The sequence below is a fragment of the Camelus bactrianus genome, chromosome 15 (genome assembly GCF_048773025.1).
Source record: "Camelus bactrianus isolate YW-2024 breed Bactrian camel chromosome 15, ASM4877302v1, whole genome shotgun sequence".
Lineage (NCBI taxonomy): Eukaryota > Metazoa > Chordata > Mammalia > Artiodactyla > Camelidae > Camelus > Camelus bactrianus.
In genome coordinates this window covers 62,755,492-62,780,125 of record NC_133553.1, presented here as the reverse complement: position 1 = coordinate 62,780,125, position 24,634 = coordinate 62,755,492, and the positions used below count along the sequence as shown (strand labels likewise).

General features: G+C 40.7%; 1 protein-coding gene across 1 annotated transcript in view; it reads left to right on the top strand.

Moving 5' to 3' along the window:
* Positions 1 to 1,898: 1,898 nt before the first annotated feature.
* PPP3R1 (protein phosphatase 3 regulatory subunit B, alpha) overlaps positions 1,899 to 24,634 on the top strand; it is a 51,679-nt gene continuing 28,943 nt past the window's right edge. The window contains exon 1 of the mRNA XM_074341253.1: positions 1,899 to 2,364. Coding sequence (XP_074197354.1) covers positions 2,362 to 2,364 — 3 coding nt within the window. The 5' untranslated portion in view covers positions 1,899 to 2,361. The remainder of the gene's footprint in view (positions 2,365 to 24,634) is intronic.

Below are 24,634 nucleotides of genomic sequence, written 5' to 3'. Positions count from 1 at the left end.
ACTCACATAGGCTAACCAATGTTTCACAGTACCTAGCTCTTGAATTTCTGATTTAGATTCACAATAGGTATTTGTTGAATTATTACAGTCTGAATTGGCTCAAATCATGACAGAATTATGGGTTACTCTAAACCTACTGCATCCCATATAGCTCAAATTCCTTCTTAGTGTTTAATCCTCAGTCAGTGTGATAATTTGATTTTCACTAAATATGCCCAAGGGACGGACGGACACACACACACACACACACACACACACACAGTGATTATCTCTGCGAGGTGGAGTTGAGGGGGAGGAATTTTTTTTTTAATATTGTACTTCAAAAAAATGAGATTGTCAATTTCATGATGAAAAACTTACTAAAAATAATATACCTAGAAAATGCAGGCGACAATTTGCCTTGTTTTGGAATACCTATTAGCATCTAAATGGCAACATATCTAAGTCAAGACTCTTAGATTAAATGGTGGAAGAAACGAAGTCATTTCTTGGCCTTTCCTTGACACATTCTGTGTGATACAGCTGGTCAGCAGTCTAAGTTACTTTTCCTTGTTTATCCTGACACAGAAATAAAGTAATTCGTAAAGAAAAGGGCGGTTGCGAAGAGACCCAGGGCCCACCAGCCAAGCCTCCATTAGAAAAGATGAGTGTTTATCATACTGAGAAATAATTGGCACAGAAGAATAAAACTCTCACGTAAGGAGCTTTAACAGGCTGCCTTTAAAAACACTATGGCTTTCTATTAAACTACTCGAAAGGATTTGTCAACGAAGTTTCTGACTACTCAGTGAACATTTCTTGCTCTCTCTCTGTGTCACACACACACACACACACACGAAATTACCAAGATTTGAAAAGGAGTAGCTGGTTAAACCTGTTGCAAAATGTTTTCTTCATTATCTTCATCACACCTCTCCCGGCAGCTCTCCGCCCCCCGCCCCTTTTCACCAAACATAACTTTCCTCTTTAATGCTTTTCTGGACTCCATTTCGAACACTGGAGTCTGAATTTTCCGGGAATGATAATTGCCACCAAAGTAGATACAGCCCTTCTACACGGACAATTGGGCTGTCTTCAAATGTTTTTCAAAAACAAACACTGCCGCTCCGCGTCAAAAGGAAGCCTGGAGGGTTTAAGGAAAATACAGAGCTGGGTGAGAAAGGCTTTGCAGAGTGGAAGGCAGCCCCTCTACTCGGTGGTCCTGTGACTCCCCGCGCCTCAAGCTTCGGCGCAGCTCTGGCCCTCCTCCTGTCTTTCCGACCCGGCACCTGACTGCCAACCCACACTGAAGTGGGGGCCTGCGGGTGCTGCAGCGGGGTGACAACAGTCTAGATGCGCCATGCATTCTGCAGGGGGTCCACGGCGTTACACCGATGCCAAGATACCTGTCTTAAAGTGCAAACCGATCCTCTCTAGCCCCACGGCTGGGATTTTCCCCTTTTTGGTGGGGAGTCTGGGTGGTTTCGACACCTCAAGGCCGCTATCTGCTCTCCTCCCCCGCGAAGCCCCCACTCCAGGGCCCGCGTCCCCCTCCGGCAGGTGTTCGCGCACCCTTTACATTTCCTCCCTCCCAGGGCACCCTCGCATTTCCTCCTTCCCCTCCCGGCCCTGCCTCCCCTCCATCGCCTCCCGCCTCCAGCCACATGACAGGAAGGGCTCCACCAAGCGACGTCACCAACGTCCGCGCCCCCGCCCCCGCGCTCCCCCCGCCCCGCACGCAGGGGGGCGGCCGGCGGAGGGGCGAACGTGGTCGGCGCGCTCGGCGCTCCCCAACCAGAGCTCGCCAGAGCGCCGCGGCGGCCGCCGCCGAGCCGGCGCGCGGGTTCCCGGATGTGCGGCGCTCGCGGAAGCCCCGCCCCCGCCGCCGGCTCCGCGCGCGCCCCCGCCCTCCTCCCCGCGCGCCGCTGCGCTCCGCTTTCCCCTCCCTCTCCCGCCCTCCCCCTTTTTCGTGCCTTGAGGTTGCGGGTCAGCGCGAGCCACTGCAGTGAGTCCGTCACGGCTCCAGCGCGGGCGCGAGCGCGAGGCTGCAGCCCCCGAGCCGCCTGGCCTCCTCTCCCCTTTCTCCTCGCCTCTCTGTCTGTCCCCCTCCTCGCCGTCTCTCCTCCCGCGCTCTCCGTCTCTGAATCTCAACCTTAATTTCTCTCCTGCCCGCCCGCTCCCGCCTGCCCCGTCACCCGGCCGTCGCGGTCCCCGCGGCGCCGCCTCCCCTCCCCCAGCCCGCACCCCCTCCCCCGCGGGCGTCCCGAGGGCCGCAGCCGCCCCAGCCCAGCGTAGCCCGGCCGCCGCCGTTGCTTCCTGCGGGAGCCCGTCTCAGCGCCGACACTCTCCTCCGCGCGAGCGAGCCGCCGACCGCCCAGCAAAATGGTGAGCCCTTGGCTTCCCCACGCACCATCCCTCCCCGCCCGCTGGTCCCAGGGGCAGGGGCGGGGGCGAGCCCGGACGCCCCTGGTCGGCTTCCCCCGGTGGAAAATTCGAGAGATCCGAAAGAGCCTTAGCGGCCCGGGGGCGGCGGGCGGCCGATTGACAGCATGGCGGGGGCCCCCGCGCCCGCCCCCGGGCCTCCGCGGGGCGCCCCTCCGCCCCCTCCCCCCGCGCCCGCCGGGATTCCGCCCGGGCCTCGACCCCTGCTGCCCCGGCCGTCCGCCGGGGACTGTCCCCTGGTCGGCCCGCGTTACTTCCCTCCGGACTCTCCCCCACGTGGAGCCCCCGGCACCCCCAGACTCACTCTCTCAAGTTCGGGGAGATTCCGGAATCCTATGGAAATCATATGTGGCAAATGGCCTTTTATATAAGACCCACTTTCTCTTCGGAGCTGCTCTCTCTCCCACTCACGCTCTATTTTCAAGCGATGAGTCTTGGCAGGAATCCTGCCACTTACTTCCCCCTCTCCGTTCGTGTTTATTTCATTGCTGTTTGCAACCTTACGGGTTGTTTTTGTTTTTGTTTTTGTTTTTTTCCGCTGCTGCTTTTCTCTCTGCAGTGGCGAACCGGGAAGGTCCAAGGTGTAGATTCATGAAAACATGGTTAAGTCGGTTCGTGAGAGACGGGGATACTTGTTTTTTAATGCTTACTTACAGCCTGAGGTTTTTCGTTTTCTTTGTTACCTTCCTAAGTCGCTCCTGGGCTGCTTGTTTTTGAATCATGGCGATTTAAATTTGTCTTTCCTTACCCTCACATTAATCCCTAGGTAGAATTCACTGCTGTAGTGTTTCAGACCGACGCTAGGGGTGTGTCTCCCGCCTCTGTCACCGTAGCCAAGAAATCAACGACGCCCTTTTAGCCTGTTACCTTACCGCTTCTCTCGCTCCGGGTAGCCGGTGTAGTTTCCTCTTGTGATCAAGAATTGTGTGCACGGTAGAAAAAGTTTGCAGTGCTTTTTCGTATGTATCAGGTATCCGAACATGTGATTCGGTGGCTCGGCTTTTTCTAAAAGGCTTTAAACAGTTGTCCGAAGATTTTTCGACAGATGGCTTGGCGTTGAGTAATTTCTTGCACCTTTTAATTGTGTCGTATTTCACCTTCTATGTAGAATTTAAGTATTTCACAACAGCGCGGTGGGTGAGGGAAGAGAGAAATTCTGTTGATTGCAACCTGAGATCAGTTTGGTGCGGTTGTGAGGGAAGAAAGTGAAATTAGTCAAGTCAGCTTGTATTTAAGATACAGGACAAATGATTAAGTGCACTTATTAGTGTACTTAAAATCCAGATTAGGAGCAGACTTAATAAATGAATACTGATTTTGATATGTAGAGGGGTTTTTTCCCTGTCAACTTGGGAGGCACCCCAGAGACAATTTTGGCCTTCAGAGTCAAAACTTAAGCTTTTCCATGCTATTACAGAAAACAGGTTAGATCAGAGCCACTCATAGTACGGTCTCTCTCTTTTTGAACATAATCTTTTAGAGTTATGAATTACACTATTAGGGCTTTAATAAAACTTCTTATACGTGTATCTTACCGGAAGGTCAGGATCTTGAAGATCTGTGTCCATTGCAGTGAATGGTTTTAACTGTGTTTATAAGTGATACATTTTGAGGAACAGTGGTCTAGCCTTGTTTATGTAGTATATAGGAGAATGATCTGGTTTCCAAATAGATTTTTTCCCCCTGTGGTTCATCCTCCCAGCTCCCTGCTCCCACCTTTTTTTTTTGAACAACAGGCTGACTTTGGGAAATCCTCTTCTAGCTCCTAAATTTACCTTCCCAGTACTCAAATGTTTATTTATCTTTGAAAAATATTCTCGAATTACCATATGATTTTGTTTTCTTCCAGGTCATTATTTCCCCCTTCTTTTCAGTTTCCTTTTTAGTATTTATTTTCTAATTCACTCTTGGCTCTTTTTTGCTACCGTCCCCTCAGTACCATTTCAGGTCATAATTTGTGACAGTAGCTTCTCAACTTTAAGGACTATTTTGGTCTGCTGAATATAGCACTGGTTGGAAAATATCAAGACCATACCTATGGCTCAACTGTGCCATATGGAATACTGATTAACTCAAATAAATTGGACTTTGGAGTGATCTGGTTTCACTTTTGTTAATTGAGCATATGGTTCTGAAAACTTTCACTCCCTTTGGAAAATCTTTATAACTCTTACTAGGTATCATGAAAATACTTAAATTTTTATCAACAGATTTTAATTTATGAATATCAGTAATTAATTCAAGTAAGGGGAAAGTAAAAAGGCTTATAAGAATGAATTAAACCTATCAAGAATCTTTTTTGACAGGTATTAATTTTAGTTGCTACCTTAAAAGCATTCTTTTTTTTTTTTTTTACCCTCCGAGAGTTATGTCATTCCCTCCCTTCATCTCTATTTGAGTTTTAAACTGTTGAAGCAAGTGAGCTGAACATTATAGATATGTATGTAAAAATTGAGTACTGAGCTCCTAAGAATTTTCCTTGAACCATTAATAGTCTGCTGTCTATGGTTAAACGAAGAAATAGACGTTTATTTGTTGAAATACCTAGAGAAGAATTGTCACATACCTAGTTAGGTGCGTATAGTTTTAGATAGGTACTTCAGTGTTACTGACATGCAGAGGTAGAAAAAGAAAATAATAATGAAGTAGAATGTTTGGTTAGATCGGTCTTTGAGTAATTCCTGTAAGAGTGAATTTTGCAAAGGCATTTTTAGAAACTTTGAGTAATTCCTGAAAGAGTGAATTTTGCAAAGGCATTTTTAGAAACTTTGAGTAATTCCTGAAAGAGTGAATTTTGTAAAGGCATTTTTAGAAACGTAGTTCTCTTTTCATGTATCAGATACAGTTTTTGCTGTTCTTGGTATAATTTAGAACTATGATCAGGTGATTTTCTATTTTTCTTGAAATAGGTAATACAGATTTTGTTCTGGATGCATATACATATATTGTGCATAAATAATTAGTTATTCTTTTAAATTTTATTTTTTTAGGGCAACCTTAGATTTCAGAAATGACCTTTTCATGTTTTTGTGTTTTTAAGTTTTTTATTAAAATTATCTCCACGCCCATAAATAGAACCCAAAACACATTGCTGTCTACAATAACTGCATTTGGAGCTGTACACAGCATATTTTAGTTTAGATTCTGTGACCAAGAAAGGCTACTAAAAAAAGGGGGGGCAAGAAACCTCTCTTATGGCCAACAGAATTAAAATTCACATCAGCCATGAGGTGAAAATTTCTCCACTTATTATGTCCCGTAGTGGATGAGAAAATTAAAAAGGTTCAGAGCACAAGGTTAAGAAGCTGACTAAGGGTCAGTCAGCAGTGAGGGAGGGGCAGACAAGTGTGGGAGGATCAGGCATGTGTCGAAGGTAGAAAGGCAGCAGAAGTGCGCGGCAGTGAGACGTCGGCCTGGGCCAGGAGGACCGGGCAAGTCAGACAGACTGCGGGCCCAGAGGCTGGGCCAGCAGCGGGCCCGTTCCCATCAGCAAATACTTGCAGATTCCCTCCGCTCTTCACTGGTGACTGTGCTCGGTCATGGAGCATACTGCGATGATTAAGGCAGGTCTCCTACCTTCATTTAAGGAGAGACCTAAGACCAATGCCAATAGGTGTGAAATAAGTTAGCATGAGTTACCATATGAATGATAATCACAAAGCCGGTTAGAAATTGAGGAAAGAGCAAGATCAGCTTCATTTGGGATTAGGGAACGTTTTAAGAAGGAGGTGACAATTGAGCTGGGTCTAAAAAGATCATTAGGATTGCCAGAGGCAGAGTTGGAAGCAGCTAGGAAAAGGTTCTTTAAATCCCAGAGCTAGGAAGAGAAGATACCTTTGGCGCACTGACACTTAAAGTGTGGTTCCTGGACTGGCAGCATCAGCATCATCTGGGAACTTGCTAAGTCCCACCCTGGACCAGCTAAATCTGAAACTCTAGGAATGCAGCCAAACGGTCTAGATTTGTATGTCTTCCAGGCAGTTCTGTTACATGCTGAATTTTAAGAACCATTGTTTAGAGAATAGCATGAAATGTATCTATTTAAATTTTAGTTGAGCATCTGTTGATATACCAGACACTGACTATACAAACAGAAGACATAATTGTAGTTTCCAAGGAGTTTAATCAAGTAGGCAAACAAGACAGTTATTAAGCAGTGTGGTATGTGCTGTTAACAAACTAAACATGGGGTTCTGTAAGAGCACATGGCAGGGAAGAGACTTAATCCAAACTGGGGATGGAAAAGAGAGGGGAATGTCATTCAGAGAAAGCTTCCTGAAAGAGCTGGTGCCTGAGCTGAGTCTTAAAAGGGTGAGTATTAGCCAGCAGGAAAGGCGGTCTGGGTGGAAAGCTTTCTGTTTAAAGCCACTGAGGCACGGATACAGAGCATGGCTGGAGGTTAGGGGATTAGGGCAGAATGGAGAGAGAAGGTGGTCAGGCAGAATGAGGCAAGATTGTAGAAGGGTTTGCATAGCATATGAAGGAATTAACATTTTTGGCCCTAAAGCCTGTGGGAAGGTACTGTTTTTAAACCAGAGAATGGCATTGTCTCATTTACCTTTTGAGAGAAATCAATCTGATGGCCGTGTGGATAAAATAGGGTAGATGGATCTAGACAAGGGGACCAGTTAAATTATTACAATAATGTGAGAAATAAGGACCTTAAAGAATGTAGTAACAGTGTGGATGGAGAGGAAGGGCCAGGTATGAGGCATGTTTAGGAGGCAGAGGATAGGACTTGGTGACTTGGGTTATGGGGAAGGGTTGAGTCCTGCTGTGGCTTCTGGCATGGGTGACTGGGTAGGTAATAGTGTCATCCATTGAGCGAGTATTTATTGAGCACCTGTGTACTTGGGTAAGGTCTTATTCTGGGGATGCATGGGAAATGCTGTCCCGGTCTCAAGAAACTTCCAGTTTGCTGGGGAGACTTGTTTCATCTCTAGTGTTTCCTTATCATTTGGCAATTCATGCTTGGAATGCTGTGTTGCAAGAGTCTAAGTTCAGTAGGATCGAGTGCTGTGAAATATTAACAATGCCTGCTGCATAGACATCGTGGCCTCGGTGAGAGCAGCGGGAACCTGATAGCCTGGAAGTAGGAGGAGGCAGCATAAGCTTAAGCAGTGATTCTCACGATGTGGATCCCGAACTAGCAGCACAAGGATCATCTGGGACCTTGTTAGGTGTACATTCTCTGATTGGGAGATGCCGGAGGAGAGGATTTGGAGGAGTGATGATTTCTGTTTCGGTCATGGTGAATTGAAAAGTAGTCATGGGCCATCTAGGTGGATATTGCCGACAGGTAATTGAAGAAATCTGGGCTTAGATTAAAGATTTGAGCGTTGTGTGTATATGTTTTAGGTAGTAGTTGAAGCCATGAAACTGGATGAAATTCTGTAGAGAAAGAATATAAAATAAAAAGAGGACAAGCCCAAAATAACACTGCATTAAGGGGCAGGTGGAAGATGAGGAACCTGTGAATGTTGTCTGAGAATAAATAGCCAGAGAGACAGTTGGAAAATTAGCAGAGTGATATCCTATTTGAAGGAATCAGCAGTGTCTAGATTTTGCAGAGCTCAGGAAAGAGAAGAAGATCAAAGTGTCTTTGGAGAGATCAGGAGAGTTTGGGGACTTCGGCAATAGTACAGAAAATCACCATTTTGTACTGGTAGCAAGGAAAGCCCGGATGCTGTGAGTTGAGGAATAAATGGGTGGCCAGAGATTGAGTGTAGACTGTTCCCGTAAGCTTTGACTGGAGGGAGAGACGGTGCAAGTTAGAATACATTTAGGTTTGAGGAAGAATTTATTTTGGGAGTTAAGGGTACAAGCCAGGAAAGCAGGAGCAGTTGTAGATTCAAAGGGAATGGATGGAATTGTTACTAGTTTGAGAGCCCTGGGGAGGTAGGAGGATGGAGGGAGGGAGGGAGGGAGGAAGGTATGAGTCTCCTTAGACAAGAAGAGAGGTTTTTCTCACCCATTAACATGGAAGAGAAGGAGACAAAAGTGAAAACTGTTATTGAGGCCATAATCTTCAAGACAGTAACTTCAGTTTAAGTCCTAGGTAATGCAAATAAGATTGCAAAGGAATGTCAACTCTGCAGAACCTTTGTCTTTGTCTTTTCATTGTTATATTCCGCATACTTGATACATGATAGATGTTAAGCAGTGTTTGAAGAAGGAATGTGGAGGAGTAAGTGAAATAAAGGAGTAAGTGCTGAGGAGACGGTGGAGGCAACGAGTGCCAGTTCACTTTTTGAGACATTTATGGAAATAAGGACAAAGGAAGTTAATTCAAGTGGTTAACAGTTGGGGTTTTTAGAACAGGAGATACTCATAAGAGGAGAAGCCAGGAGAGGGAGCTGGGAGAAACGATGATGAACAGAGTGAGCCCTCGAGGTGATAAAGGGAAAGCAGGGGCAGCAAAAAAGAGGGAAAAGTCCGGGTGAGGAGAGTAGGCTGTGGATGTTTTAATAATGAAGTTCAAACTAGGTGGCTAAAATCATCTCAGTAAGAGAGATCTGGAGATAGTCTGAGGCAAGATCATCCGCTGAAGTTGAGGCTGAGGCTGAGGCAGATGGGGTGAGGTTGAGGGTGAAGAGTTATGGAAAAGATTATAGTATCGATTTTGGAAGAGTTGACAGCAGGGTAGTAAGTAAATATTATTAAATAGTGGGTGGATCAGGAGATGACGACAGTGGGTCAGTGACCCAGGAAATTAATCTAGGAAAATAGGAGTTTTAATAAGAAAAGAGCTTAATATTTTGTCAGTCTTGGCGTTGGTAACTTCTGATCAAATTGCACAGGTCTAAAAGGAACTATTTTCTGAGTTTGAGTTTTATTATAAGGAAGACACGTAGTCATATAGGAACATTCTTAAAACTTTTTAAAAGTTCTAAACACACTATTAAATACAGTTACTTAAAAAAATAAAACCATAATGAAAGGTATAAAATGGAAAATAAGACTTTCCTGGCCACCCTTTCTCCTTGTTGATCACTGTTAAGTTTCTTGTATACTCTTCCAAGGAGGTGTTTTGTTTTGTTTTTTTTTTTTTTTTTGTATGTGTGGGTTTTTTTTTAACCTATGCCAGTGTGTAGATTTATTAATCTTTTATAATTCAGTTTTTATTAAGATTACAAAGGTCGGACTTAAAGAGATTTTAATGATGTCATGCTCTAGGTTACTTATTCCAGTCAGTTTTATTCCAAGACTTTTAACCATATTTTAGACGTGAGCATTGAGTCAAAAACAAATCAGCATAATTTTTTAATCAGGTAGCAATTTCATGATGATTGATGTTGGTACTTCAGCAAGGGTCTGAACTATGACAGTATTATGAAATTACTCTTACGGAAAATAATGTATTACTAGAACATGTTTCTTACGTATTTTTGCCACTTAGCACCTTACTAAGTATTAACAAATGGGTGACAGTTTCTTAAAAAGAAAACAACTTCGGAATGTAGTAGGTAAGGCATCTTAATTTATCTCAAGCTTGCCAGGTTAAAATTTCTTCCTGACTTTTTACTCTTCCAAATAAACCTTTTCTTCAGCAGTCCAGATCCACTCTCTCCCTCTGAATTTGCTCCGGGGACATCCCCAACACCCTTTTGTGGTCGTGAATTGACAGTAATTCTAGCTAGTCTATAGATGTGGTGCAGGGATAAAATTTTGAAATGAAACGTGACTAGTCAACATGTCTGGGTTTGTCTTTGGTCTTTATAGTCTTGGTCTATAAAAATATTTCAAACATTTGAAGATTTCTGTAGGAAATTCTTTAAAATTTAGTACCGGTAATTCAACAAGTCGTGGTTCTTACAGGTTACCTCCTCCGAGTTTTGTTCTGTCAGGTGAAGTCCTTTCTTGGAAGTACCATCGGGAGGGCCACGCCGTAGCCCTGTTGCTGCCCCAGCGAACATTTCTGTAAATGAGATGTCACTTTGACTCGTCGTTTGGGAGAATTATTAAATTCATCTGTGCTCTAGCAAGGTCTCTTGACTTCTGTAAACAATGCAGAGAATTCATTTTTATTTGTATGTCAGAATTAGGTATGCAGTTTAAAACCAAGGGACAAGAGAGTGAAGCATAGCAACTCACAAAGAGAATCAGACCTTTACCATTGGCATTATTGGAACTATTTATTGGCACTGTATTTATTTGTCCTTAATCTGTCTAGTTTCAGGGATGGTTTTCTTTCATATCCTCCTGAGTGTGATGCCACAGTCTCCTATTATAGGCATGCAATTAGCTGGAATCCTCTAGTATCATCTGCTTGTAAGGCAGTCTTTACTAAAAATTAGAATGTCAGGAAAAATATGTGCTAATAGGTAATAATGCAGTCTGTGATTTTATGTGTGCTTATGTTGTATCTATTTTCCTGACAAGTAGAATTTCATGAATTATAAACTAACTCAGAATTATCTTTTTCAGATAGTGAATTTATGAATGTATAGGCTTACTTCAGCTCTGCCTTCCTGCCTAGCTGTCACTTTTTTTTTTAACCATCATACTTGTGACTCATCTGTGTTTGCTCATTTTCTTGTTTTCCAGCTTACGACAGTCTAGATCTGTGATGTCCAGTTCAGTAGCTGCTGGCAACATGTGGCTATTTAAAGTATAATTTGAATGAATCAAAATGAAATAAAATTGTGAATGCAGTTCTTCAGTCACAGTGCCTGCAGGTGCTCAGTAGCTGCTTGTGGCTGGTGGTTCCTGCATTAGTGCGGATACGGAGCGTTCCCATCGTTGCATAAATGTCTGTTAGGTCGCGCTGGTCCAGAATGATTATGCATCACATGTCACTGCACCTTACCTTCTTGTGTTGGTAGTAATCTTCTAATGATCAGCCTGAGATTGGGAGTTGGCAAGATCTGACTTTAGATTCTGGTTCTGCCATTTACTAGCTATGTGACTTTGAACAAATACTGTAAACTCTCTAGACCTCATTTAGCAGATGTGCAAAATGGGAATCCCAGCACCTCAGATTGTGGTGACAGTAGAGAGTGTCTGGCAATCCAGCAAATACTCATGAAATGTATTTGGTTCTTCATTCTTCTTACTTGACTTCTTTGTAATGTTGGACTTTGTTGGGAACTCTTCAAATTCTCTCCTTTTGTCTTTTGTAACGTTTCTGCTAGATGCTCCTCTGTCTCTCTGAGCATTTTTAATCTTTGTTCTTAGCCCCTCATCTGGCTTTGGCCCACGGTCCTCTTAAATATGATTGTATCTTTTTCCTATTTAAAATCCTATTGTAGAGACTAAAATCCTTACCATAGCCCATAGATTTCATTGGCTCTGCTTATTGTTTACTTCAGCTTCTTTCACGATGTTCTGCTTTCCCTCTATAGTGTCGCCCCTTCAACCTTGTTACATTTTATGCAGCATTTTATGCTATGTTTATTCTTCCATCTGTTTATTCTACCATGAGAACCTTTTGCACAGGCTGTGTTTGGAAAGCCTCAGAAGTCCCTCAAGCAAGTAACTGGGTCTCCCACCCCTGGGCCAGGTCAGACCATGTGCTTATGTTACACTCTTCTAGGACCTTTTATGTCTTTGTGGCACGTGATTCATTCATTCTATAGGCGTTTGGTGGTTTTCTGTCTGCCCGTGATACAATGTGGGTTTTATGAGAGTGGGCGTCGTGGCTGCTCGTTCCTCGCTGCCAGCATAGGCTCCTCCAGATGATCAGATTCAGTAAATACTTGTTGAATGAGTGAATCGAGTGAATGTATGAATTCTTTGTTAATTCTCAAAGTTCCATCATCTCCTGTGTACCAGTGATTCATATTTTCAGCCCACTTCTTTCTCCTCTTCCCGAGTCCGCAGATCTGACTGCTTATTGAATATTTATCTAAATAAGGATGTCTGTAAGATACCTCAAAGTCGGCATAATTAAAACCATGTTCATTATATCATCCTCATATTCATGCTTCGCTATTACCTAATTTTTCTTAATGGAAACAGTATTTGTCCATTCACTCCCATCTGAAAGCCTGGCCTACCTTTTACCCCCCTTCACTGCTGCTGAAGTCTTAAGCAGTCCCCGTTCACAGAGGATAACACAGGAACGCCGCCTGACCTGGTTTGGGGATGGGAGGCTCACTCACTCACTCGAGGGACTTCTGAGGCTTTCCTGTCTGGCTCACATACTATCCATAAAGAGGAAAATGTGTTTATGACGTTTCTAGCATATTAATGCTCCTTGCCATTGAAAAGTGGCAGCTGAATCAAAAACACACTAACATAGCTGAAAGCAGTGAGCTCCTGAAGCATGCAGTCCTGTGTGCTCTCCATACACCACACTCTTCCTCTTGGCTCATTTCGGCCATTTATCTGTGTTGGAAGAATTTATTGCACATTTCCCCCCAGATGTTTGTGCATTTTTTCTTTGTTTTTGTATCTTACCTTCAAATACCCTTTACATTTTTTTCTATTACAGTTAACTCTTGAACAGTATGGATCTATGAACTATGTGGATCTACTTACTTACATACTGATTTTTTTTCAGTAAATACACGTACTATACGAGCTGGGGTTGGTTGAATCAGTGGGTGTGGAACTGTGGATATGGAGGGCTGACTGTGTGGCGGGTCTTGGAACCAATCCGCATGGATACCCAGGGTTAACTGTACTTTGACCTGTGCCTTTAGAAAGTGCCATGCTTGTTAGTTACTTAGCACACCTTTAACTGCGTTAATATGCTTATTAGGAGTTTCACTGGTTTTGTTAGTACGCTGGTTTGAGTTGCACAGGTGTTAGGTATCTTTGTTACTGAGTCTGAGCTCCACTAAGACTGTCACTGAATCCAGTCTCCTACTGCTTGCTGGGTGCACGACAGACCAGTAAATCAAGAGATGAGGTGTTGGGACAAGGGACAGTGCCTTTATTTGGAAAGTCAGCAGACCTAGAAGATGGTAGACTAGTGTCCCAAAGAACCATCTTACCCGAGTTGGAATTCAGGCTTTTAAAGTAAAAGAGGAGGGCGTGTGGCTGGTTGATTTGTTCTTCCCCATTACATCTTGATTCCAGCTATTTTCCTCAAGCCCTGGTATTTTTAATGTGTAGTTTTTGTTTGTTTGTTTTTGTTGTTTGTTTTAATGTGTAGTTTTAAGAACATGAAGTTTTTCAGGAACATAAGTACCATGTTGTAGTAAATGTGTCCTGTCGTTTAGATCCCCAGCTGTCTCTTGAATCAGCTTCTTCTTTATCCCCATTCCCACTGACATCATTGCAGTTCCATTTATTTCTCACCTGGACTATTTCTATAGCCTGCTTAATGCTTTGCTCTTTTGGCTCCAGGTTCTTCCTCATTCTGTCTTCCATACTGCCACCAGAGTTTGTCTTTGAAAAGGAAATCTAGTGTCACTACCTTACTTAAAAGTCAATGCCGTATCTTCTATAATTAAAAATTTAAACTCCTTTTGCATGACACGCATGTTTTGATCATCATTTCTAGCCAGGCTTATGCTATAACCAACTCAAACTACTTGGTTTTCCAGCGCCGCATCATTTTTCAGTTATTGGTGCCTTTGTAGGTATTTTTTCTTCCATCTGCAGTGTCCTTCCCCTTTCTCTGTCTGGCAAACATCAAGATCCTGTTCCAGTGGCATTTCCCACCTTTTACCCCCCCCACCAGAAATTAATGGCCATTTGTAAGTAGCTTTCATTATACTACATCCCCTGTTCCCTTGTGTTTAGTTGCCTCCCCTCCTAGGCTGTGGGCTCCTCTAGGGCAGGGTGTGCGTTTTTATTCATGTCTGTAAAGCCAGCTCCTTGTGTAGTGTCTGTCATAGAATGTAAATGTAAATGCTGGATGGGTAGGTGGGCAGTTGTCCTTCTGGCTTGGGAAACCATCAGAGGGACAACTGAACTAAGTTGTGTGTCATCTAGGGCTAGAGAGGTCTTTGAAAGTCCTGTGAATAGAAAGCACAAGTGTGTTAGGCACAAGGGGAAAGTTACCAAAAAGGAAGCTGCTATTGATTCTGAAAGCTGTAGGACTTCTTTTACGCTTCAGGATTCTTTTTACATGTCTCAGTAAAGTGTCAGTTATACGTGAGAGTGTTACTTTCATTTGCTAAATGGTAAGTAAACTTTTTCATAAGTAAGTAAAATTTGATTTATAAATAATGCTTAGTTTTGTTTACTTAAGCTGATTTATCTTAACAGCTGGTAAGGGGGGACTGTGACTCTAAATCTTTGATTTCTTAATTTAGCAAACATTTATGTTCACCTACTACATACATCGAACATAGTGTTAGGTGCAGAGATGAAAGGAAAAAAGACATAACTCTAAAGACTTCACGACATAGATTGAGTCAGGCACATGGAGGGAAGATTTTATATACAGTATGATGAGTGCTTCAGTGGGGCTTCTGCAAGGTGCTAGACTTCTCTGGCCACTCTGCTTGCCAACTTTGAACTTACTAACATATAGCAGCTATTTGGACATTTTATTATTCATTTTGGCCACATTACTCCTCTAATAGAGAGTATAATATCAAGTAATTAAGTGCTGGAAACTAATGTAATCATTTGTTGTTGAATATGTTACTTTTAATGACTTTTATTTGATACTGTGAAATACACTGTGATGTGGTGGAACCAACATGGGATGTAGAATTGGAAGACCTCTTTTGGAGATTTGTGTGTGTATATATCGTAAAAGGGCCACAGGACTGCCTGAGTTAGCATTCTGGTGGTTACTGGGTAAGGTGGTTATCTAAGATGCCTGATAAAGTGCAAAATACTGTTTAAATTTTTAAAAACCAAACTACGGAAAACTAGTATGTAGCATTCTAGGTAGACCTAGGTTTCATAATCACTTCATTATAATTTCTGTATAGCTCTGTTCAGTAGTGTACTTGTTGACAAAGTAGAAAATGTATCAGAATGTTTTGGATCGCAAGTGACAAAATGCCCTCCCAACTAAAAGTGGCTTAAATAATGAAGAATGTATTTTCACAAAACAAGAAGCCCAGAGCCAGAGGGTTAGAGGGCCGTTCGGCAGCTCATCACTTTCATCAGAGATGTGGGTCTGGTTTGCTGTAAAGCTGTCTGTGTCAGGAGAGGGCTGTGACAATTTCAGACTCCACCATCTGGCTGAAGAAGAGCAGGGAACACTTCCTCGAGTGTCTGTACTAGAGAGGAAAAGCTTTCCTGCAAGACTCATAAGAGGATTTTTTTCTTAGGTCTTGTATCCACCATGTTTCTCACATATTGGAAAAAGACCAAGTTCCTTATTCTGGCAGTTAAGGTCTTAGAAACTGGCTAGCTTACTTTACATCACCCGAGGCTGGGCCTTATAGCAGTAGAAACCACCTCATCAGTATTTTATTTGGTACTCTGAACAAGAGTCACAGACTTTTGATGGAAATGTTGGCAGTAGAAATTATATTTAGCTTCTGATGTTATACTGTACCTCTTCCCTCACCAATTCGTAGCCATTTCCTGGTGTTGTCAGCCTCTTAACACAAATATTTTCTGTACCTAGCTTACCATAACCAAAATTCTGCTTGCTTCCAAAGGATATCATCCGCCTTGCAGCCCTTTGAAGGGAAGGAAAGCTGTTCAAGTTAGTGTGAATGGGAGGTGTTGGCATTGTGTTGGACCAGGAGTTGGAAACCTTGTCTGTAAAGGGCCAGAGGGTAAATACTTTAGCCTCTGTGCTCCTTACAGTCTTTACTCAGCTCTGCCATTGTGACTTGAAGCAGCTATGGACAATATATAAATAAATGAGTATGGCTCTGTTCCAGTAAAACTTAATTTATAAATGCAGGTGGTGAATTCTTTCTAAAAGCACAAATGACAAAAGAAAAAGAATACAGTGAACATCATCAAAATTAACTTTATGCTTCAAAGGACACCAAGAAAATGAAAAGACAACCATAGAATAGTAGAAAATTTTTGCAAATCATAGATATGATAAGATACTTCTACCCAGAATACATAACAGATTTTTACAATGAACAATAAAAAGACAATCCAGCTTAAACAAAAATGGACAAAGGATCTGGATAGACATTTCTCCAGAGGAGATAAACCAATGCCCAGTAAGCACATTAAAAGGTGCCCAACATTGCTAGTCATTAGGGAAATGAAAATCAAACTACAGGAACCATTTCACACCCTCTAGCATGGCTATAATCGAAAGACCAGATAAGTATTGTTGAGGGTGTAGAGAAATTGGAATGCTCTTGACAATGTTGATGGAAATGTAAGTGTTGTAGCTGCTTTAGAAAACAGTTCCTCAAAATGTTAAACAGTGAGTTGCTATAAGACCTAGTAATTCCATTCCTAAGTATATACTCACAAGAAGTAAAACAAAAAATGTAGATATAGATGTTCATAACAGCATTATTCATAATAGCCAAAAGAATGGAAATAGTCCAAATGTGCATTAACTGATGAATGGGTAAATGAAATGTGGTATATCAATACAACGAAACATTTTTTGGCAGTAAAAAGAAGTGAAGGATTGATTCTTGCTTCAAAGTGTAGGAGCCTTGAAAATATTCTGCCAAGTAAAAGAAGCCAGTGCAAAGGAACTGTATGATTCTATTAATATGTAATGTTCAGAATAGGCAACCATGCAAAGTAGATTAGTGATTGCCTAGGGCTGGGGTGAAACAGGGAGATGGTAGTGACTGCCAGTGGATATGGGCTTTCTTTTGAGGGTGGTGAAAATGCTCTAAATTTAGGGGGGAAGGTAGAGCTCAGTAGTAGAGTGTGTGCTTAGCATGCAGGAGGTCCTGGGGTTCAATCCCCAGTACCTCCACTACAAATAAATAAATAAACCTAATCCCCCCCAATAAATAAGTTAAATAAGGGAAAAAAAGATAAATCTTAAAAAAAAAAAAGAAAATGCTCTAAAGTTAATTGTGGTAATGGCTGCATAGCTCTGTGAATGTACTGAACACCTTGAGTTGTACATTTTAGATAGATAAATTGTATGGTATATGAGTTTTATCTTAGTAAAGGTATTATTTTAAAAATGCTTACAAAGCTATAGTAATCAAAACAGTATGGTATTGGCATAAAAACGGACACATAGATAAATGGAACAGAATAGCCCAGAAATAAATTCATGCATATATGGTCAACTAATTTATGATAAAGGAACCAAGTATGTAAAATGGAGAAAGTACAGTCTCTTTAATAAATGGTGTTGGGAAACCTGCACTGTTGTCTTACACCATACACAGAAGCTGACACAAAATGAATTGAAGACTTGAACATAAGGCCTGAAGTCATAAAATTCCTAGAAGAAAATATAGATGGTAAGCTCCTTGATATCAGTCTTGGTGGTGATGTTTTGAATGTGACACTGGAAAGAAAGGCAACAAAAGCAAAAATAAACAAGCGAGACTACATCAAACTAAAAAGCTTCTGCACAGTAAAGAAAACTCATCAACAAAATGAAAAAGAAACCTACCAAATGGGAGAAAATATTTGCAAATCATGTATCTGTTAAGGAGTTAACATCAAAAATAAAGAACTCATACAACTCAGTAGCAAAAAAAAAAAAAGTCTGAATTAAAAATGGGCAGAGAATCTGAATCAACAGTTTTCCAAAGAAGATACACTGATGGCCAACAGGCACATGAACAGATGCTCAGCATCTCTAATCGTCAGGGAGGTGCAAGTCAAAACCACAGTGAGACATTACCTTACCCTGGTTAGAGTGGCTGTTATCAAAAAGACGAGATAACAAGTGTTGACAAAGATTTGGAGGAAGGGGAACCCTTGAGCAGGTAGGAATGTAAATTGGTGCAGCCTCTTTGGAAAACAATATGGAGGTTCCTCAAAAAACTAAAAGTGGAACTATCATATGATCCAGCTATTCCACTTTCTGACTGTTTATTCAAAGGAAGTGAAAAATAAACTAACTCAAAAAGATATATACAGCCCCATTCATTACAGCATTATTTACTGTAGTCAAGACATGGGAGCAACCTAAGTAGCCATCGATGGATGGGTGGATGGATGGGTAAAGAAATTGTGTTTATATGTATATTATATATAAACATACACACATATGCAATAGAATATTAGCCATAAAAAAGAAGGAAATCTTGCCATTTGCAACAACCTGGATAAACCTTGAGGGTATTTTGCTAAGTGAAATAAGTCAGAGAAAAACAAGTACTGTATGATCTCACTTACATGTGGAATCTTAAAAACAGAAACAAAGCCCCAAAACCAAACGTACAGATAACACGTAACATTTGGTGTTTGCCGGAGGCAAGGAGTGGTGGGTGGGGAAAATGGGTAAATGTGTCAAAAGGTGTAAACTTCCAGTTATAAAATGTCATAGGGATGTAACGTACAGCATGGTAACTCTAGTTAATAATACAAGTTGCATGTTTGAAAGTTGGTGGGAGGGTAGATTTTAAAGGTTCTCACCACAAGAAAAGAAGTTTTGTAACACTATGGTGTTGAGTGCTAACTAGACTTACTGTGGTGATTGTTTTGCAATATATACAAATATTGAATCATTATATTATACACCTGAAACTAATACAATATTTTATGTCAATTGTATCTCAATTTAAAAAAATAGCCAAGAGGTGGTAGGCTTGATTTGTCCTGGGGTTATAGTTTCCTGATCCCTAATAAATTGTTACTACTTACTTCCTCTGCAAAATCATTTTTCTTCTGTTTGACTGAACTCTGCTTTATTTCTTCTCATTATTACCTGACATCGTTCTGGATACTCCAGTTTTTCATGTAGAATTTAAGTACCTCTGTTGTATTTTCCCTCTAGGTTCCACTGTCACTTTGTCTTTATGTACACCCTTGCTCTGCTTTTCCTTAACCCTCTCCAGTTACCATCCTGTGTATTTCCCTCTACTAAAACTGTGTTCTGTGGCCGTGGTCAAGGTGGTCTCTTACCACAATCCATAAGTCTTCCACTGCTAGGACTTTATTTCCTCTGCTCTGAGATAATTTTTTCCGATTATAATTATTGGAAATGCTATGCCTTTAGGGTTTTCTGTTTTGTTTTGGTATTGCGTGTGTTTTGAAATTAACCAAATTAGTATTGTTACCTACCAGAAGCTGCTGGACAGTTTGCATAGAAAATACTCTGTGTTCTCCATCCCTTTACTCCTCCTCTTCTCGGCTGTCCCCACCTATCTCACACCCTATTATTGCCATGTTTCTGTGATTGTTACTACTGTGTTAGATACATGAACAACACATTTTATGTTGCTATGCCAGGGTAAATTGGCGGTGACAAGCCACTTGAATTTAAGTGTTCTAAGATGCAATGAAAATGGTTTCACTAGTTTACTGCATCTCTTGTATAATGCAGAAAGGGTGTGACTTCATGACATGCTGGTAAGAATACTGTGCTACCTGCATGTAAATCAATGAAGTTAGAACACCCCCTCACACCATATACAAAAATAAACTCAAAATGGCTTAAAGACTTCAACATAAGACACTATAAATCTCTTACAAGAGAACATAGGCGAAATATTATCTGACATAAATCTTAACAGTGTTCTCCTAGGGCAGTCTACCCAGGCAATAGAAATAAAAGCAAAAATAAACAAATGGGACCTAATTAAACTTATAGGAATACTGTGGGAATTATATGAGTTGGAGCTCAGTTTGATCTCTTCTACCACCAGCTGTGTGGTCTTGTGCAAGCTGCTTAACCATGACACCCCTTTTTACCCAGAAGATGGTTTGGAGGATAAATGAGATGATGTATGTAAAGACTCTAACAGAGTACACAGCACATAAATAAATGATATATATATATATATATATTTTTTTTTTTTTGGTATTCCATAAAGTTAACTTTCAAAGCTTTTAAAGATTACGTTCTAGATCCATCAGTTTTTACCTTTAAAACAGTTGATTAGAACTTAACAAAGTAATGTTTATTGTGTTGCATGTTTAGTTTGAACTAAAGTAGTTACTGAAATTTAGGTAAGTACATCTGAAGTGTCTGAAGGATTTTAGAGCTTTACGTAAATTGCCTTAATTGGAAGAAAAGTAATTTTATTGTTAGAATAAAACTAGATAAGAAAGCCAGTGGGGTTTGTTTTGTTTTGTTTTTTGTGTCATGTGTCTGTTGCTACTCAAAAGATATCTTATACCTTTAGAAATGAAATTGTATCCTTGAATCTTTGGTTTTATTAATTGCTTTGAGTGTGTTAAGTACTTCGTAAGATACCGTTCTTACCTTTTTGGACAAATGCTCACTTATGAGAGTTTGCTTAAATGTTGGGAGCCTCATTCCTGGAAACATTGTGGGTTGGAATAAAGAAGATTAATTGGCAAATGGACTGTATTTAAGGTTCATATACCAGTTGTTTGGAACTCAGTACATTTTTCCAAAGAAATAACAAAAAAGTTTACTTAAAGATTTACAGTGACATATTTTAGTGATAATTCAGGAATCTTATTAAGTATTTTCTATGTATCATGAACTCAAGAATAGTGAAAAAACAAGTGCTTTGCTATCACGGAGCTTGCCATGTAGTGACATAACATAGTGGGAAACAGCTCATATGTGGAAACATCTCCTTTTTGCATTTAATTTAGGTCTTAGTTAAGATAGACTCTTTTCCCATTCCCAACAGCCACAGTAGCTGTGGGACTACTCAGAATATATTTTTCTCTGAGGGAGGCAGACCCAGAATCATGTGGTCCATCAGTGTGCAGTCATTAATAATACAGAAGTACTTACAATTGTACGTTATAGTAAATCAGCAGATCATTAAGAAAATTCAACCCCTTAAGATAATTTCAGAGATAGTTCTGTAGGGCTGGTTTTGGTAATTACTCTTAGTATAGCAATCTGCGTGACTTAGAGCTGTTACTGATCAAACTAAAGTTACCCCTTGCTTTTAATAATATGACTTGTGTAAAGTCTGAACCTACCTCCCAAGATGGTAGTAATTGCTGTTTGTTCCTTTTGTGACTTTTTACTCCCTCCTTAAATTTTTTCCTTATGTGATTTCTAGAACCATGTAAGAATGTGATCTATAATAGAACCATAACACTACATATGTTCTATTATAGTTTGTGAAAACATTACAGAATAATATAATTAAGATAAAGCCATAATAGAATATTAAATTATTAGAATAGAACCATATTCTACTGATTCTGTATTTAATAATTTTCTATGTTTTTCATGAATTTCTCATCTAATTTTTTAAGTGTTAGTACTCTACTATTTTTCGTCTCATTTTCCAGTTTTTGTGAACTCTTCCTTGAATGGGGAAGGCTACTATCTGCTGATAATTTCCAGAATTGTATCTCTAGTCATGATCTTTCCCCTGAGCCTAGGTTCTGTACTTGCTGGGTATGTCTGGCTGAATGTCCATAGACCCCCCCCACAATTTCTAAATTGTTTGGGGGACCTGGGAATCTGCAGTGTTTATACTCTGATGATAGTTACCATATTGTATTACACATGGGTGGGCATTTCCCCCTCCTCCTCGCTAATGTTTGTGTTAAAGGGTATAAATAGCAGATTCTTCACATGTAGAAAAATACCTCAGAATATTAATAAAGCAATACATAAACAGCTACAAATTCATATAATAGAAGTTGAAGTTATATTCAGACAGCTCAGTGAAAGAGTGATCAGATGTGTTACAAATTAGTCATAGTGTAAAATAGGAGATGAATAAATTAGACTGCATTAAAATTAAGAACTCTTCTTTATCAAATGATACCATTAAGCATTCTCCACTGAAGGGACCTAGGACTCCTTGGAGAAATAGCTGATTTCAGGACTGGGGCAGGGGAAGTACAATATAAGCCTAGAACATCTTGTGCCGGAAGGTAAGGAGGGCCCATAGAATGATGGGAATTTATTAAAATGATGCAGGAGCCAGCCTGAAGGGGAGGGACTCCCACTGGCCAAACGTGAGATAATTTAAGCATCAAGTTAGATAATGATGATAAAATATTAACACCCATTGAAATAAAAGCTGTAAGTCCACACTGAAATACATAAGTACATATAGAAATGGAGGAGAAAGGAAATCCTTTCCCTGCAGGAGGAAGCTAAGTGAAAAATGTTGAAGGAATGATGGAGTTAGAAAGCTACCATATGGCAATTGTATCAGTTACCTACTGCCCCGTAACAAATTACCCCAAAGTGTAGTGGCTTAAAATAACACACATTTATTATTTCACATTTCTCTGGGCTTAACTGTGTTCTCTGCTTCATGGTCACTCAGAAGGCTGAAATGAAGGCATTAGCCTGGGATTTGTGGTCCCATCTGAATACTTTATTGGGGAAGGATCTACATCCACACTCCTTCACTGGTTGCTGGCAGCATTCAGTTCCCTGTGGGCTGCTGGCTGGAAGTCCCACTATGTTTCTTGTTATGTGGGTTTCATGAAAGCGTGCAGGCCGAGAAGTTTGTAGACAGAGACTTGTCAGCAAGATAGAAGTCACCGCCTTCTGTAATCTAATCGCAAAGTGATATTGCCTTGATTTTGTCATGCTCTGTTGGTTAAAAGCAAGTGCCACAAGGGAAGAGGATTATACCAGGCTGTGACTATCAGGAGTGGGGAGTCATCTTAGAGGCTGGCCATCCCAGCAGCTGTCATGATATAATTGACTCAGACAGGAATCATCAGTGGATGTTAAAATGAGTAGGGGGGAGTTTGAGGAGTAACTCGGATATTTACATAGTCTAAAAACATCTTCCCACAAGATGTGGATTAAATGCAGAGGGGAAAATGTAACTTTACAGTGGAGGAATCTGGCTGCCCTTATCTGAGTGATCCAAGTTAACATTACCAGTAATGAGAAGAAGCAACAGTACCTGGTTCCTAATGTCTGGGAAGAGCACATTACCGCCTCTGTAGTGTTTTGCCAGAAAGGCATAACCTGAATTTAATCATGAGGAGACATTAGGTAAACCTACTGAGGGACTGTCCTTGAAGTAACTGGCCAAATGTCAGTCACGAAGGACCTAAACAAACTGAAGAATTGTTCCGGTTTGAAGTGCACTAGTGAGAGAAATGGCTGTTGAATACAGCACATGGTCCAGGATTATTTTTTCTATAAAGAATGCTCTTGGGATATATTTACATATTATGGAGTAATATAGACTATTATTATGGAACCATAATAGAATATTAGAACAAACAGAATCGATCCATAGTCTATTGGTTCTGTTCCTGTATTGGATTGTTAAGTATAAGTCACTTCTGCATAACTGAAGTTACGATGGATGATGGTTGTTTTAAGGGAAAACAAGCAAGTACTTAGGTGATTTATAAGCTGAACTGTCTTTTTCATAGAAGATCAAAATTTCTTGAAAACAACTGACACAATCTGGTCATTCACACTTGAGTATTTGGCAGACATCATTTTCTCAAAAATGAGCTGTGAGCCTGTCACTTCAAGGAAGATGACAGGTGACACATGAAAAAACAGAAAACCTCCCCAAAGAAATAGAAGATATAAAGATGTATCAAATGATAATTTTAGAACTGAAAACCATTTACTGATACAGTGGCACAGCAAGTGAATCAACAGCAGAACAAAACAAAGAGAGAAGAATCAGTAAACTGGAAGACAGAACAAAAGAAATTACCCAATAGAAATAGAAATAGGAAACAGACTGAAAAAAGTAATCCACAGAGCCTCAGGGAACTGTGGGATTATAAAAAATGACTTAACACTTGTGCCATTGGATTCCCAGGAGAGGAAGAAAGAGGACAGTGTTGAAAAAGTACTTAAGGAAATATGGGCTGAAAAATTTCCTGAATTTGGCAAAAATATAATCTGTAGATTCAAGAAACTGAGTGAACATTAAACAAGATGAACGTATAAAAATCTACAGCAAGACCGTGCAAAGTCAAGCTTTTAAAAACTAAAGACAGGTAAATGTTGAAACCAGCACAAGAAAAGTGTCACTTGATATAGATGGGAAAAACAGTTTAAATAACAGCTTTCTCATCAGAAACCATGGAAGTCAAGAGGAAATTACGCATTTTTTCAGTGCTGAAAGAAAAGAAATGCCAGCCCCAAACCCTGTATCCAGAGAAGACATCCTTCTGGAATGAAAGAGAAAATAAGACATTCTCAGATGAAAGAAAATTAAGAGAATATGTTGTCACCTGTGCTGAGAGGGAAGTTTTTAGCACTAAGTGCATGGTTTAAAAATGAAGACTGAATTTTGAGTCAGTAATCTGTGCCCCTGCCTCATGAACCAGAAAGAGAAGGAATCTA